The 15498-nt window shown below is 37.2% G+C and overlaps 1 protein-coding gene across 1 annotated transcript in view; it reads right to left on the bottom strand.

The window, feature by feature from the left end:
- CENPC (centromere protein C) overlaps nt 1-15498 on the bottom strand; it is a 77934-nt gene that overhangs the window by 15733 nt on the left and 46703 nt on the right. The window contains 1 exon segment of the mRNA XM_044912714.1: nt 6956-7015. Within this exon segment, the coding sequence (XP_044768649.1) occupies nt 6956-7015 (60 nt within the window).

Raw genomic sequence — 15498 nt, 5'->3', positions numbered from 1 at the left:
ACCTAACCAAAGAGGCAAAGGATCTGTACTCAGAAAACTATAGAACACTCATGAAAGAAACTGAGGAAAACACAAAGTAATGAAAAAACGTTCCATGCTCATGGATTGGAACAACAAATATTGTTAAAATGTTTATGCTACCTAGAGCAATCTGTACATTCAATGCAATCCCTATCAAAATACCATCAACTTCTATCACAGAACTGGAACAAATCAGCCTAAAATTTATATGGAACCAGAAAAGACCCTGAATAGCCAAAGGAATGTTGAAAGAGAAAACCAAAGCTGGTGGCATCACAATTCCAGACTTCAAGCTCTATTACAAAGCTGTTATTGTCAAGACAGTACAGTACTAGCACAAAAACAGACACACAGATCAATAGAACAGAACAGACAACCAACAGAATGGGAGAAGATATTTGCAAATGACATATCAGATAAAGGGCTGGTATCCAAAATCTATAAAGAACTCATCAAACTCAACACCCAAAGAACAAAGAATCCAATCAAGAAATGGGCAGAAGACATGAACAGACATTTTTCCAAAGAAGACATCCAAATGGCCAACAGACACATGAAAAAGTGCTCAATATCGCTCGGCATCAGGGAAATCCAAATCAAAACCTCAATGAGATACCACCTCACACCAGTCAGAATGGCTAAAATTAACAAGTCAGGAAACGACAGATGTTGGCGGGGATGCGGAGAAAGGGGAACCCTCCTACACTGTTGGTGGGAATGCAAGCTGGTGCAGCCACTCTGGAAAACTGTATGGAGGTTCCTCAAAAAGTTGAAAATAGAGCTACCATATGATCCAGCAATTGCACTACTGGGTATTTACCCCAAAGATACAAAAGTAGGGATCCGAAGGGGTACATGCACCCCGATGTTTATAGCAGCAATGTCCACAATAGCCAAACTGTGGAAAGAGCCAAGATGTCCATCGACAGATGAATGGATAAAGAAGATGGGGTATATATATACAATGGAATATTATGCAGCCATCAAAAGGAATGAGATCTTGCCATTTGCAACGACGTGGATGGAACTGGAGGGTATTATGTTGAGTGAAATAAGTCAAACAGAGAAAGACATGTATCATATGATCTCACTGATATGAGGAATTCTTAATTGCAGGAAACAAACTGAGGGCTGCTGGAGTGGGGGGTGGGGTGGGAAGGATGGGGTGACTGGGTGATAGACACTGGGGAGGGTATGTGCTCTGGTAAGCGCTGTGAATTGTGCAAGACTCTTGAATCTCAGATCTGTACCTCTGAAACAAATAATGCAATATATGTTAAGGAAAAAAAAAAAAGAAGAAGAAGAAGAAGGTAGCGGGAGGGGAAGAATGAAGCGGGGGAAATCGGAGGGGTAGACGAACCATGAGAGACGATGGACTCTGAAAAACAAACTGAGGGTTCTAGTGGGGAGGGGGGTGGGAGGATGGGTTAGCCTGGTGGTGGGTATTGAGGAGGGCACATTCTGCATGGAGCACTGGGTGTTATGCACAAACAATGAATCATGGAACACTTCATCTGAAACTAATGATGTAATGTATGGGGATTAACATAAGAATAAAAAAAATTAAAAAAAAAAAATAGAACAGAACAGAGAACCTGGAAATGGACCCTCAACTCAATGGTCAACTAATCTTTGACAAAGCAGGAAAGAATATCCAATGGAAAAAAGACAGTCTCTTCAACAAATGGTGTTGGGAAAATTGGATAGCCACATGCAGAAGAATGAAACTGGACTATTCTCTTATACCATACACAAAAATAAACTCTAAATGGATGAAAGACCTACATGTAAAATAGGAATCCATCAAAATCCTAGAAGAGAACACAGGCAGCAACCTCTGTGACCTCGGCTGCATCAACTTCTTGTTAGACATGTCTCCAAAGGCAAGGGAAACAAAGGTAAAAATGAACTACTGGGACTTCATCAAGATAAAGAGCTTTTGCACAGCAAAGGAAACAGTCGACAAAACCAAAAGACAACCAATAGAATGGGAGAAGATATTTGCAAATGACATATCAGATAAAGATCCAAGATCTATAAAGAACTTACCAAACTCAACACCCAAAGAACAAATAATCCAGTCAAGAAATGGGCGGGAGACATGAACAGACATTTCTCCAAAGAAGACATCCAAATGGCCAACAGACACATGAAAAAATGCTCAACATCACTTGGCATCAGGGAAATCCAAATCAAAACCTCAATGAGATACCACCTCACACCAGTCAGAATGGCTAAAATTAACAAGTCAGGAAATGACAGATGTTGGCGAGGATGCGCAGAAAGGGGAACCCTCTTACACTGTTGGTGGGAATGCAAGATGGTCAGCCACTCTGGAAAGCAGGATGGAGGTTCCTCAAAAAGTTAAAAATAAGAGCTACCATACAACCCAGCAATTATACTACTAGATATTTACCCAAAGGATACAAATGTAGTGATTCGAAGGGGCACCTGAACCCCAATGTTTATAGCAGCAATGTCCCTAATAGCCAAACTATGGAAAGAGCCCAGATGCCCATCGACAGAGGAATGGATAAAGAAAATAAACACATACATATATATATACACATACAATGGAATATTACTCAGCCATCAAAAAAATGAAATCTTGCCATTTGCAATGATGTGGATTGACTAGAGGGTATTATGCTAAGTAAAATAAGTCAATCAGAGAAAGACAATTATATGATTTCACTCATATGTGGAATTTAAGAAACAAAACAGGATCATGGGGAAGGGAGGGAAAACTAACACAAGACAAAATCAGAGAGAGAGAGACAAACCATAAGAGACTCTTAATCACAGGAAACAAACTGAGGGTTGCTGGTGGGGAGGGGGGGTGGGTGGATGGGGTAACTGGGTGATGGAATGAGCACTGGGTATAAGACTGATGAATCACTGACCTCTACCTCTGATACCAATAATACATTATATGTTAATTGAATTTAAATAAAAAATTTAAGAAAAGACTGATGAATCACTGAACTGTACCTCTGAAACTAATAAAACACTATATGTTAATTAATTCAATTTAAATAAAATAAAATTTAAAAAATAAAGAAAAACTTAAATAAATAAATATATTTTTAAAAAGCAGAGGCAAAACAAAAAAAACCAAACTGAAACTCTCATAATCATTACAACTTTGGTTGTAAAATACTTTGGTTATTACAATTTACCATAACCATCTAACTGATTTTCTGCTGGAAGTATATCTCCTGAATTCTCAAGAGCTAGTTTTTGGAGTGAAACTTAACATACTAACTTAACCATGAACTAGTTGTGAAACATCACAGAAGCTAAAACCACTCAACCTCTCTAATGTAAACTGTAGTTTTTCCCATCCGCCTACTAAAATAAATAACAGATAAATAACAGAACCCACCTCATAGAGTTTTGTGAGATGTAAATTAATATAATGTTGTAACATGCCTGACATATAGTAATTCATTAAACATTAGCTATTACTGTTCTTTTAACTTTATTTACTTACTTACTTACTTATTTATTTAAGTAATCTCTACACCCAACATGTGGCTCAAACTCATGACCCCAAGATCAAGAGTCACATGATCTTTTGATTGAGCCAGCCAGGTGCACCATTATTACTGTTTTTTAAAAAAGTGGGTAAAGCTGTATTTACAAGAACGTTCATGGTAGTATTATTTATATTTAGAAACCAAAAACCAAATTGAACACCATCTAAATATTCCACAATAGGAAACGTATAAATCGGGGTAGTTATGTGTGCATGTGTTTGTGTGTATACACATAAATCCACTCATTTTATCTAACAATGCAAAGTTCTATATAGTAAGCTGACTTTGTTGGCTATATAATCAAATTTCTATGCTTTTACCTACTTCCTGTTTGCTAGAAATTTTCAATTCTGAAAGTAGCTTATTAAAATCTCCCAGTCTAACTATACTGTTTAAGTAAAAACCTTGTTGTTGTTGTTTTAGTTTTTTCTTTATACATTTTATTTGTTAAGTTGTTTGGTGCATAAGTGTTTATGATTTTTCTATTTTCTTCATTAATTTTTTATCATTACATGTCCTTCTCTATTCTGTTCAGCACTTTCATTTTAACCTTAAATTCCACTTTGCCTAATACTAAAATTACACTATTTTCTCTTTATTTTCAGTAGTCTACCTATTTTTTTGACAATCTTTTATTTTTTAACCTGTTTTAAGTATTTCTTATAAACACATAATTCAATATGTACTATTTAACCAAATCTGAGAGTCCCTACCTTATTAGAGGAATTCAATCCATTATTTAGTGTAACAAGCAACATGTTTCCTTTTATTCATTCCATCTTACTTTATATTTAAGTAGTTATTTTACATCAGTGCTACTTCTTTCTCATTTTTATTGATTTGAGCAAATGACCTTATCTTTTTCCTCCCCTCCCTTGCTCATTTCAAAGTTTTGCTGTGCTTTTTCACCCTAAGGTCACCTTCCCATTCTTGACACTCAAAAATTAAACTCTCATTTCTCCATGATTATATTAAAAACCATATCCCTTACCAAGATATGCTATCCTCTCCTTTTCTCATTCAGTAAAATAAAACTTTTAGACTATTTTTACTACCGCTCTTCTGCCCCTACTCTCTTCCCTACCACATTAAGTTTTAATTAAAGATAGTATGGATTTCAAGGTAATACTACAAAAGTCATTATTTAGCACTTATAAAATCCCATTCACATTAGCATTAGGTAGTAGTCACACCCTAAGGTAATCAGCAATAATTCACATCCTTGTGTAATAATCCCCTCTCCTAAGATGTATGTGGGAACTGTGACTTGCTTCTCATCTGCAGAATATGGTAAGAGTGACGGAATCACTATGATTACATCATGATTATATATATGACAATATATGATATTATACATATAAGACACCATCTAGCAGACGCACAGAGAAATTCTTCCTTGCTGACTCTGAAGAACCAAGGTGCCATACTATGAAGGGACGTACGGAAAGGGTCATGTGGCAAAGAACTGCAGGTAGCCTTTAGAAGCCGAAAGTAATGGCCCATGGCTCACAGCCAGCAAGAAAACAGGTACCTCAGTCCCACAGTTTCAAGGAACTGAATTCTAACAACCACAGGAGCTTGGAATAGGACCTCAAACCTCAGATGAGACCACAACCCAGGCTGACACTTCTGATTGCAGCCTGCGACTCTTGAACAGAGGACCCAGCTAATCTGTGCCTGGGCTTCTGACCTGAAGAAAATATGGATAATACATAAATGTGTGTTGTCTAAGCCACTGAATTGTGGTAATTTAGTACACAGCAACAGAAACCAAATACACGTTATTTAAATTTAACCACATATATTACAAGAATTATTCCTCACCACTGTTTCCTCTCTTTGGAGTTAGTTTTGATGCATACACTTGGTTAGAATACCTTACATGAGTATTTTACTGGGAGGATTTAGAGTCAACTCAATCTTTGCATTATCTGCAAAGTAAGTTCACTTATCAGAAAGGAAAATACCTTGGCTAAGTATAAGATTACTGGATTGTAATACATTTCTTTTTTTTTTTTTTGTAATACATTTCTTAAAATAGGCTATAGATGTTATTTTATTCTTCCAATGTTACACAGATCAACAGTACTAGTCATTTTTTCTCCCTTATATATAAATGTTTCTGTCTAGAAGCTTCCCTACATTCTTGAAATTTAGGATTTTATTCACTGATGTCTAGAAGTGTATCTTTTTCAATAATTTTGACTGGCAGTTGGCAAACTCATTCAAATTGCAGATTTAAGCCATCTTTAATCCAGGGAAGTTTTCTTTAACATACTTCTTTTAACTCTTTTCCCTCCTCCACCTGTTTATCTTTTCTGGAAATCCTATTATTTGCAAGTTTTCTCAGCTGTCTCCATATTATTTCCACTGTATACCTTTTTTCCTCATGATTTCCATCTTTTCATATTTTGTCTCTCAGGAATGTCTTCCATGTCAACACACAGTTACTAATTCAGCTCTCAGTAACAGTGACCACCCTTTATTTTCACTTCATCTACTGACTTTTTAAATTTAAAAAATTGGATTTTTTCAGTCCCAGTAAGTTTTCTATGCTGTAACTGAATCTCTGAAAATGCTCATATTTCTTTTATTGTTAAAACTGTTATTAATCTACTACAAAAATTCTAGCTCACCAGCAGTTGCCTATTGTTCTTAGGCATGATGCTTGATTTTCCTCTCTCTAGTTGCTAAAGCCCCTGCTCAGAAACATTTTTATTTCTGTTTGCCTACTCCTGACTAGTTATCATTCCACTTCAAGAAAGCATTAAGACTAACAGTCTTTCTTCATATGGGCCCACAAAAAATTGACAAAATATGAGTTTTTGGTTGAAGCAATTTGAGGAAACTTCACTTCTTAGTGGTTCTCTTCAGGTACAAGTTCAGGAGCACTCACAACTTCAGGCATAGAGAGAAACATAAAAGGCCACTACAATCCCACAAAGGCGAAAGGTCCCATGAATCCTGACTGGCATATATATCATGGGGAACCACAGAGTTTTAATCCTCCGTGGCCTCTCCATGGGTTCCCCAGCTCCTATCTTTGCCTACTTATTACAGCTACTGCTGGACTGGATAAAAATGGGAGTTGTCAGGGATGTCATCTACCTAGCAGTTATTACTTACAGAATTATCCACCCTAACTTCTTAGCATAGGTGAAATCATGCTCCTTAATATGGGGCAAAGAGTGAGAGGGACACAGGATTTATAAATGAACAATAAAGATCATTTGGCCTGTGATGACTTACTGTGAAATTCATAAAAACTAAACAAACAGTTTTAATTTATCTGCCAATTAATCCAAATATTTCCTCCCTGCATGAGAAAAATTAAGTCCTATTTAGTAACAGAGGTTTTATAATATGAAGATATTAAAAGAGAGAAATAATCTTACCTAACTTGTGATGTATTTTATTCTCCGGTATTACTGTAGATATTTTTACTCTTGAGTCACCTGCAAAATGCAAATGATAATATCGTGACCAAAGGCTGCTAATTCCATGTTGAATTAAACTGTTAGTTGGTCAATTTCTTTTTTTTTTTTTAAGATTTTATTTATTTATTTGACAGACAGAGAGTCAGCGAGAGAGGGAACACAAGCAGGGGGAGTGGGAGAGGGAGAAGCAGGCTTCCCGCTGAGCAGGGAGCCCAATGCAGGGCTCGATCCCAGGACCCTGGGATCATGACCTGAGCCAAAGGCAGACGCTTAACCGACTGAGACACCCAGGCACCCCGTTCAATTTCAATATTAAGTATTTTAATTAAATTTAACCTGGCAATCATGTTATTACTTCTTTTACTTTTTACTGCTGAGGAATAAAGACTAATGAAAAACAGTATAACATTTTTCTTGATTTTGCTACAATGTGTATGTCTAAAGAGCCTAACACTTAAACATAACAAAAAATAAGCAAGTTTTCTGGACTTCAGGTGAAATAAGCCACTTGGTAGATTAAAATGTAGGGTGTAATAAAGAACAATCAATATGCTAATAATGTAATATATGATCTTTCAAGTTCTAAAATAGTATAAGTATACTAAATTTATCAGTGTGCCAATTAGGCCAGAGTTTTCAACTTTAGTATTGAAATAGCATCTAAACATAGCTGCCATTAATTCTTTCTCTTCCTATGCACAAATGTCATTCTTTATCAAGAAGCAGAGTCTAATTCCCTTTTCTCTGAATTCCCGAATTCCCTGAATCTCTGCTGATCTTAATGACTAGCTTGACTAACAGAACACAGCAGAAATGACATTCTGGGACTTCAAAGGCTAAGTCCTAAGAAGATATGCAGGTTCCACCTGGGTCTCTTACAACTTCACTCTGGAGAAAGAGACACCACATATGAAGTCCGACCACCCCAAGACTGCCATGCTGTGAGGAAACCCAAGCTAACCACATGTGGAGAAAAAAGATACACCTGGCCAGCCCCCAACTTGTTCCAGCCACCCTAGCTAAGTGCTAAATATAGAAGTGAAAAAGTCACCCTGGACTTCCAACCCAGTTGAGCTTTCAAATGACTCCAGCCCCAGCAGCTTGCATTTAAGTATGAATGCATGAGAGAGCCCAAATGAGACTTGCCCAACTAAGCCAAGTCAACCCACAGAACAATGAGACAGAAATCAATTGTTGTACTAAGCCACTAAGTTTTGGATGTTTGTTATGGAGCAACATGTAATTGGAACAATTAATGTCCATGAATTACCTAAAACTGAAAAGTCAGTCTACGCTTTCATTATATTCTCAAATGAGTCCATGATAGCAAAAGACTGTTTAAAATTACTAAATTGGGGCGTCTGGGTGGTGGGCTCAGTCAGTTAAGCGTCCAACTCTTAATTTCAGCTCAGGTCATGATCTCTGGGTCATGAGATCGAGCCCCGAGTAGGGCACCATGCTGAGCATGGAGCCTGCTTTAGATTTTCTCTCTCCCTCTTTCTGTGCCCTTCCTTCACACATGCATGCACACACTCTCTTTAAAAAAAAAAAAAATTAAAATTAAATGATTGAATTAGATACTTTATAAAATTGCTGGCTAAGAAGAAACTTTAGTGATCATAAAATCTAATTTTCCTGTCCAGAACTGGCAAATCTAGAGAGATCTATAGAAACTAAAAGTAGATTAGTGGATGCCATAGGCATAGGAGATATGAGAACTGAGGGAAGGAAAGGTGCCTGCTAAAGATAAATATGGGGTTTCTTCTGGGGATGATAAAATTTTTCTAAAATTTATTGTGATGGTTACACACCATTGAATTACATCCCATAAATGGGTAAATTTTATGGTATGTGAATATCTCAATATATAGCTCAATAAAGCTGTTACCAAAAACAAAATCTAAATTCTCATGCAATCCCCACTAGAAAAAGTAGAGGGTTAGTCACTCCTTGAAAATTCTCCCATAGCAGTACACTGTGGGAAGCAGCTGACGGGATCAGAGAAAGAATGAAGCAAGTAAGTAAATACACTAAGAACAGTCCACTGAGAGAGCCTAGAAGTACACCAAGAGCCCAGATCTGAGTTTCTAAATGCCATTATCCACTAAAAAGAATCAGGTTCCTTAGCAGAAATAAGTGACTCCAGAGTTGAGACAGGGAAAGTAGGCCAGAACATCTTAAGTCAAACAAAAGAGAGTATTCACAAAATGACAGAAACATAGTAAAAGGACATAAGGACCAGTTGAAAGGATGCCTACTGACCAAATCTGGCACAATATGAGTATTAGAATAAATAAAAGAGATTACAACCATCAATAGACAGGAACGCAGGTAGCAACCCATAATTACATAAATAAACAAATGAGAGAAGGGGTAAGAAAAACTATTTCTTACAGAATGCCACTAATTAACAGGAAAATAGAACAGCACAATTTGGTAACATCATTAGTGGCTGATGATTCGAGTGGGAGTCTTCAAAAGATGCTAAGATTGGTGTGAAGGTTTGAAAAGGAACACATTATTATAATAGCATCAGAATATCACACCACAAAATACTAACCAATTATAAAAGAGAACAACTATATCTTTAGAGTAGAGATAATAACTTGAACAGGTGATCAAGATTAACATCACCAACAGGAGATGGGTAAACATTGTCTCCTAATGAGATGCACAAAGAACACAGCATCATTTCTGTACTACTGTCACATGTGTAAGGCTGGCATCTGATCATGAGGAAACATCAGAAAGACTCAGGTTGAAAGTCATTCTAAAGAATAAAAAGTTGTACTCTCTCAAAAAAATGTAAAGGTCAGAAAGTTAGAAAATGCCTTATTGAAGAAAACTTAACGGACATGAGAATTAAATGCAATCTATGATCCTGGATTGGATCCTGAACCAGAACACTAAGGGAACTGCTGGTGAAATCTGCATGGAATCAGTGAAGGAATACTAGTGTTATATTAATGCTGATTTCCTGACTTGGACGGTTGGTTAAAGTGTGATTATGTTTTTGTCTTACATCATATCTGCATATACTTATACATAGTACTATGTCTGCAACTTGTTCTCAAATAGTACAGAAAAGGCTAATAATAGCCAAAGCAATCTTGAGAAAGAACAAAGCTGGAGGTTATCACAATACCAGATTTCAAGATATACTACAAAGCTGTAGTACATCAAAACGGTATGATATTAGCACAAAAAAAAAAAAACACACAAAAAACATAGATCAATGGAATAAAAGAGAGAACGCAGCTATAAACTCATGCTTATATAATCAATTAATCTATGACAAAGGAGGTAAGAATATACAACAGGGAAAAGACAGCATATTCAATCAATGGTGTTGGAAAAAATAGAGAGCTTCATGCAAAAAAATGAAACAGGACCACACTTTCTTACACTTTACACAAAAATAAACTCAAAATGGATTACCGACCTGGAAGTAAGACCTGAAACCAAAAAACTCCTATAAGAAAACAGAGGCAGTAATCTCATTGGCATTGGCCGTAGCAACATTTTTCTAGATATGTCTCCTTGGGAAAGGGAAACAAAAGCAAAAATAAACTATTAGGACTACATCAAAATAAAAAGCTTTTGCATAGCAAAGGAAACCAACAACAAAATGAAAAGACAACCTACTGAATGGGAGAAGATTATTTGCAAATGATATATCCAATAAGGGGTTAATATTCAAAATATGCAAAGAACTTAATGCAACAGGAAAAAACAAAATAATCCGATTTAAAAATGGGCAAAGGACCTGAACAGACATTTTTCCAAAGAAGACATCCAGAAGGGCAGCAGACACATGAAAAGATGCTCAACATCACTCATCATCAGGGAAATGCAAATCAAAACCATAATGAACTACCACCTTATACCTGGCAGAATGGCTAGAATCAAAAAGATAAGAACATGTTGGTGAGGATGTGGAGAAAAATGAACCTTCATGCAGGTTGGTAGAAATGCAAATTGGAGTAGCCACTGTGGAAAACAGCATGGAGGTTCCTCAAAAAATTAAAAATAGAATTATCATATGATCCAGTAATTCCACTACTCAGTGTTTACCCAAAGAAAACAAAAACACTAATCCAAAAAGATACATTGCACCCCTATGTTTACTGCAGCATTATTTAAAATAGCCAAGATATAGAAGCAACCCAAGTGTCCATCCACAGATGAATGATAAAGATGATGTGGTATATATACAAACCACACACACACACACACACACACACAGTGGAGTAGTACTCAGGCATAAAAATAGTGACATCTTGCCATTTGCAACAACAGGGATGGAATGGATGGACTGAGAGGGTATAATGTTAACTGAAACAAGGCAGTCAGAGAAAGACAAATACCACATGATTTCACTCATATGTGGAATTTTTTTTTTAAATGGTATTTATTGATTTGAAAGAGAGAGAGCATGAGAGAGAGCACGAGCAGGGGGCAGGGACAGAGGAGAGGGAGAAGCAGACTCCCCGCTGAGCAGGGAGCCCAATGGGGGACTTAATCCCAGGACCCTGGGATCATGACCTGGGCCGAAGGCAGACGCTTAACCGACTGAGCCACCCAGGCGCCCCAATCATACGTGGAATTTAAGAAACAAAACAATTGAAGAAAACAAGAGACAAACAAAAAAAAACCCAGACTCTTAAATACAGAGAACATACTGGTGGTTGCCAGAGGAGAGGTGGGTGAGGGATGAGTGATATAGATAAAGAGGATTAAGAGTACACTTATGGGGGTGCCTGGGTGGCTCAGTAGTTAAGCATCTGTTTTCAGCTCAGGTCACGGTCCCAGGGTCCTGGGATCGAGCCCCACATCGGGCTCCCTGCTCGGCGGGAAGCCTGCTTCTCCCTCTCCTACTCCCCCTGCTTGTGTTCCTTCTCTCACTGTGTCTCTCTGTCAAATAAATAAATAATATCTTTAAAAAAAAAAAGAGTACACTTATGATGAGCACTGCTGAATAAAGTATAAAAATGCTGAATCATTATATTGTATACCTAAAACTAACATAACACTGTATGTTAATATACTTCAATAAAAAAACAAAATTTTTAAGGGGCACCTAGGTGGCTCAGGCAGTTGAGTGTCCAACTCTTGATCTCAGCTCAGGTCTTGACCTTGGGGTCATGAGTTCAGGCCCCGACCCATGTTGGGCTCCATGCTGGGTATGGAGCCTACTAAAAAAAAATTTTTTTAAAGGCTAATGATAAGAAACGTGTATGAATATATATGTAGCAGAAGCAGGGAGGGAGATGGAACAAATGTTGTAAAATGTTGACAAATATGGAATCTGGGTGAAGCAGATATGGGATTTCAGAATAAGTTTAAAATTAATAATTTCTAAAATTTAATAATTTAAGTAATAAATTTAATAATTTCCAAAAAAATTTTTTAAAAACAGCAACAAAGAGATAACACCTGAATTTCAAACATTAAAGAATTCTAATAAGCATGGAGATAGAAGAAAACAGGTTACTTACAAAGAAAATAAGAAATAAGTCTGCCTTTAAATTTCTACTCATAAGCATTAGCTATTGTGAGGCAAAAGATCAATAGCCAGCTAGTTTAAAGGAAAAAAGATAATGACTCAAAGATTATTTTTACTATTCAACTGTTTGTAAAAAAAAAAAAAAAAAAATTTCTGAGTTCTTGCTGGCATATGTGAGAATGTCTACCAACTTTACAAAGTAACAAGGCTATCTGTTCTGACAGTAAGTATAAATGTGCTGAACATTTATTAAAGGAAAAAATACTGACAGAAAGTTAAAAATAAAAATTCAATCATGTACTGTTTCTAAACCACTTTGTTTTAGTTCTGTAGGAGAAAGGTTAAGTAAAAAGATGAATAAAAATACAAAAAAGAACAATGAACCAAAAGAAAGCAGGGGTCACATATTAATATTGAACAAAACAGACTACAAGGTAAAAGCATTGTAATAGGATCAAGAAGATAAATTTGACCAAAGCAGGTACATTCCATATAAAAGCTTACATGCTTAGTAACAGCACTGAAATGTACAGAGCAAACACTGCAGAAAATAGAAGGAGAAAAATGCAGACTATTGCAGTGGAAATACTTTACTTCAACTCTGGCAGTCTTCAGCAGATTTCACAAATCAAAGATATAAAGGATCAAATTAATATCTAATGTAACATGTTCAATTCTAAGATCCTGTTCTTTTCCCTAAAATCTGCTCCTTCCCTAGCAGTCTCCAAATCAAGTAATGACAACACCATTCTTTCAGGTGCTCAAGCCAAAAGCCTCAAAGTTATCCCTGACATCTCTCTTACATCCCACATCCCATCCATCAGGAAATCCTGTGGATTCTATCTTCAAAAATATTCAAAATCCTACTAGTGCTCTCCACCCTCCACTGCTACCACCCGACTCTAAGCAAACTCTTACTGGGATTAGTAATGTCTCACCAGTCTCCCTGCTTCCAACCTTACACCAGCCCCCTCAAACTCACCAGTCCCTCCCTAATACAACAGCCACAGTCATTCTGTTTATAAGTCCGTCATATTGCTCTCTGCTCAAAACCCTCCAATGCCTTATCATTTCTTAGGAAAAGCCAAAAATCCTTAAAAGAGCCTTTAACATCCTACGTGATCTTTCATTCTTGTTATCTCTATGACATCATCTCCTACTACTCTATCCCTCTCTTCCTTTGCTCCAGTCTCCTTGGTGTTTTGCCATCAGAATCATTATCATATCAGAAAAACTGCCCTTGGTCTTCCCTCTGCCTGAGGCATTATTTCCTCATACAGCTGCATAATTTGCTTCCTCATCTTTTTCCTATTTCACTCAAATGATCACTTCCTCAGTGAGGCCTTTTCTGCCCATCTACCTAAGAATGTAACCGCCATTTCCCACTGCAAAATCCCTACTTTATTTTTCTACTCTCAATCCAGCAAATCATAAGTTTTGCTATCTTTTTTTTTTTATTGTCTTCTATCCTGGTCCCCCAGAAAGTAAGCTCCAGGTGTGCAGAAGTTTTTGTCAGTTTTGTTCACTACCACATCTGCCGCCTCTAGAAGGATACATAGTAAGTATTCCATAATATTCTATAAATATTCAAGAGTTCCAGGGCACCTGGGTGAAAGCATCTGCCTTCGGCTCAGGTCATGATCTGAGGGTCCTGGGATTAAGTCCTGCATTGGGCTCCCTGTTCAACAGGGAGTCTGTTTCTCCCTCTCCCTCTCCTCCCCAACCCCGCTCATGCTCACTCACTTTCTCTCCAATAAATAAATATCTGGGGCGCCTGGGTGGCTCAGCTGGTTAAGCAACTGCCTTCGGCTCAGGTCATGATCCTGGAGTCCCAGGATCGAGTCTCGCATCGGGCTCCCTGCTCGGCAGGGAGTCTGCTTCTCCCTCTGACCCTCCTCCCTCTCATGCTCTCTGTCTCTCATTCTCTCTCTCTCAAATAAATAAATAAATAAAACCTTTAAAAAAATTAAAAAAATAAATATCTTTAAAAATAAAAAAAATGTGAGTTCCATAAATATTCAAAATATATTCAAAAATATACATCCACTCAATAAAATAAGTGGATGTGTATTTTTATATCCATATATGTACACAAAAGAATAATATTCTTTTTCAAGCACCCATGGGAGAATTTTTTATATGTTCTAAGCATACTATAGGTCACAAAGAAAACCTTAATAAATTCAAAAAATAAATAATACAAGCCAAAGTTCCCTAGAACAATGAAATGAAACTAGAAATTGTTAACAAAGAACAAAACACTTCAGAATAACAGCCAACAGTATGTTTTAACATAAACCAGATATTAAACTAAACAAGAAAGCTATGGGATTGGAAACGATATCCCCATTTTACAGATAAGGATGCTGAAGGTAAGAGGAATGAAGTTTTTTACTCAAGATAACATAGTAAATAAGTGGTAGAGCTGGAATCAACCCCAGGGACTCTGGAGACCAAGCTCTTAACTAATATACTCTTAAAAAAACTCCTGGGTCAAAGAAAAATCACTGTAATTTAGGGTATACTACAATAAGAATACAACATTTGGGGCGGCCTGGGTGGCTCAGTTGGTTTAGTATCCAACTCTTGATTTCGGCTCAGGCCATGATCTCAGGGTTGGTGGGACTGAGCCCCACATCAGGCTCTGCGCTCAACAGGGAGTCTGCTGGAGATTCTCTGTCCCTTTGCCCGCCCCCCCCCCCCCCCCCCGCTCCCAGGCCTTCTCTCTCTCTAAAATAAATCAATAAAACTTTTTTTTTTTTTTTTAAAGGAACACAACATTTAAAAAGCTATAAAATTGGGGCACCTGGGTGGCTCAGTCGGTTGACAGTCCGACTCTTGATTTTGGCTCAGGTCATGATCTCAGGGTCTTGAGATCAAGCCCCAGGTGGGGCTCTATACTCAGAACAGAGTCTGCTTCAGATTCTCTCTCTCCCTCTTGCTCTCCCCCAACCCCACACACACTTTCTAAATAAATAAATAAATAAACAAATAA

This window comes from Neomonachus schauinslandi, chromosome 2 (genome assembly GCF_002201575.2).
Source record: "Neomonachus schauinslandi chromosome 2, ASM220157v2, whole genome shotgun sequence".
Taxonomy (NCBI): Eukaryota; Metazoa; Chordata; class Mammalia; order Carnivora; family Phocidae; genus Neomonachus; species Neomonachus schauinslandi.
This window is presented reverse-complemented; position numbering and strand designations above follow the sequence as displayed.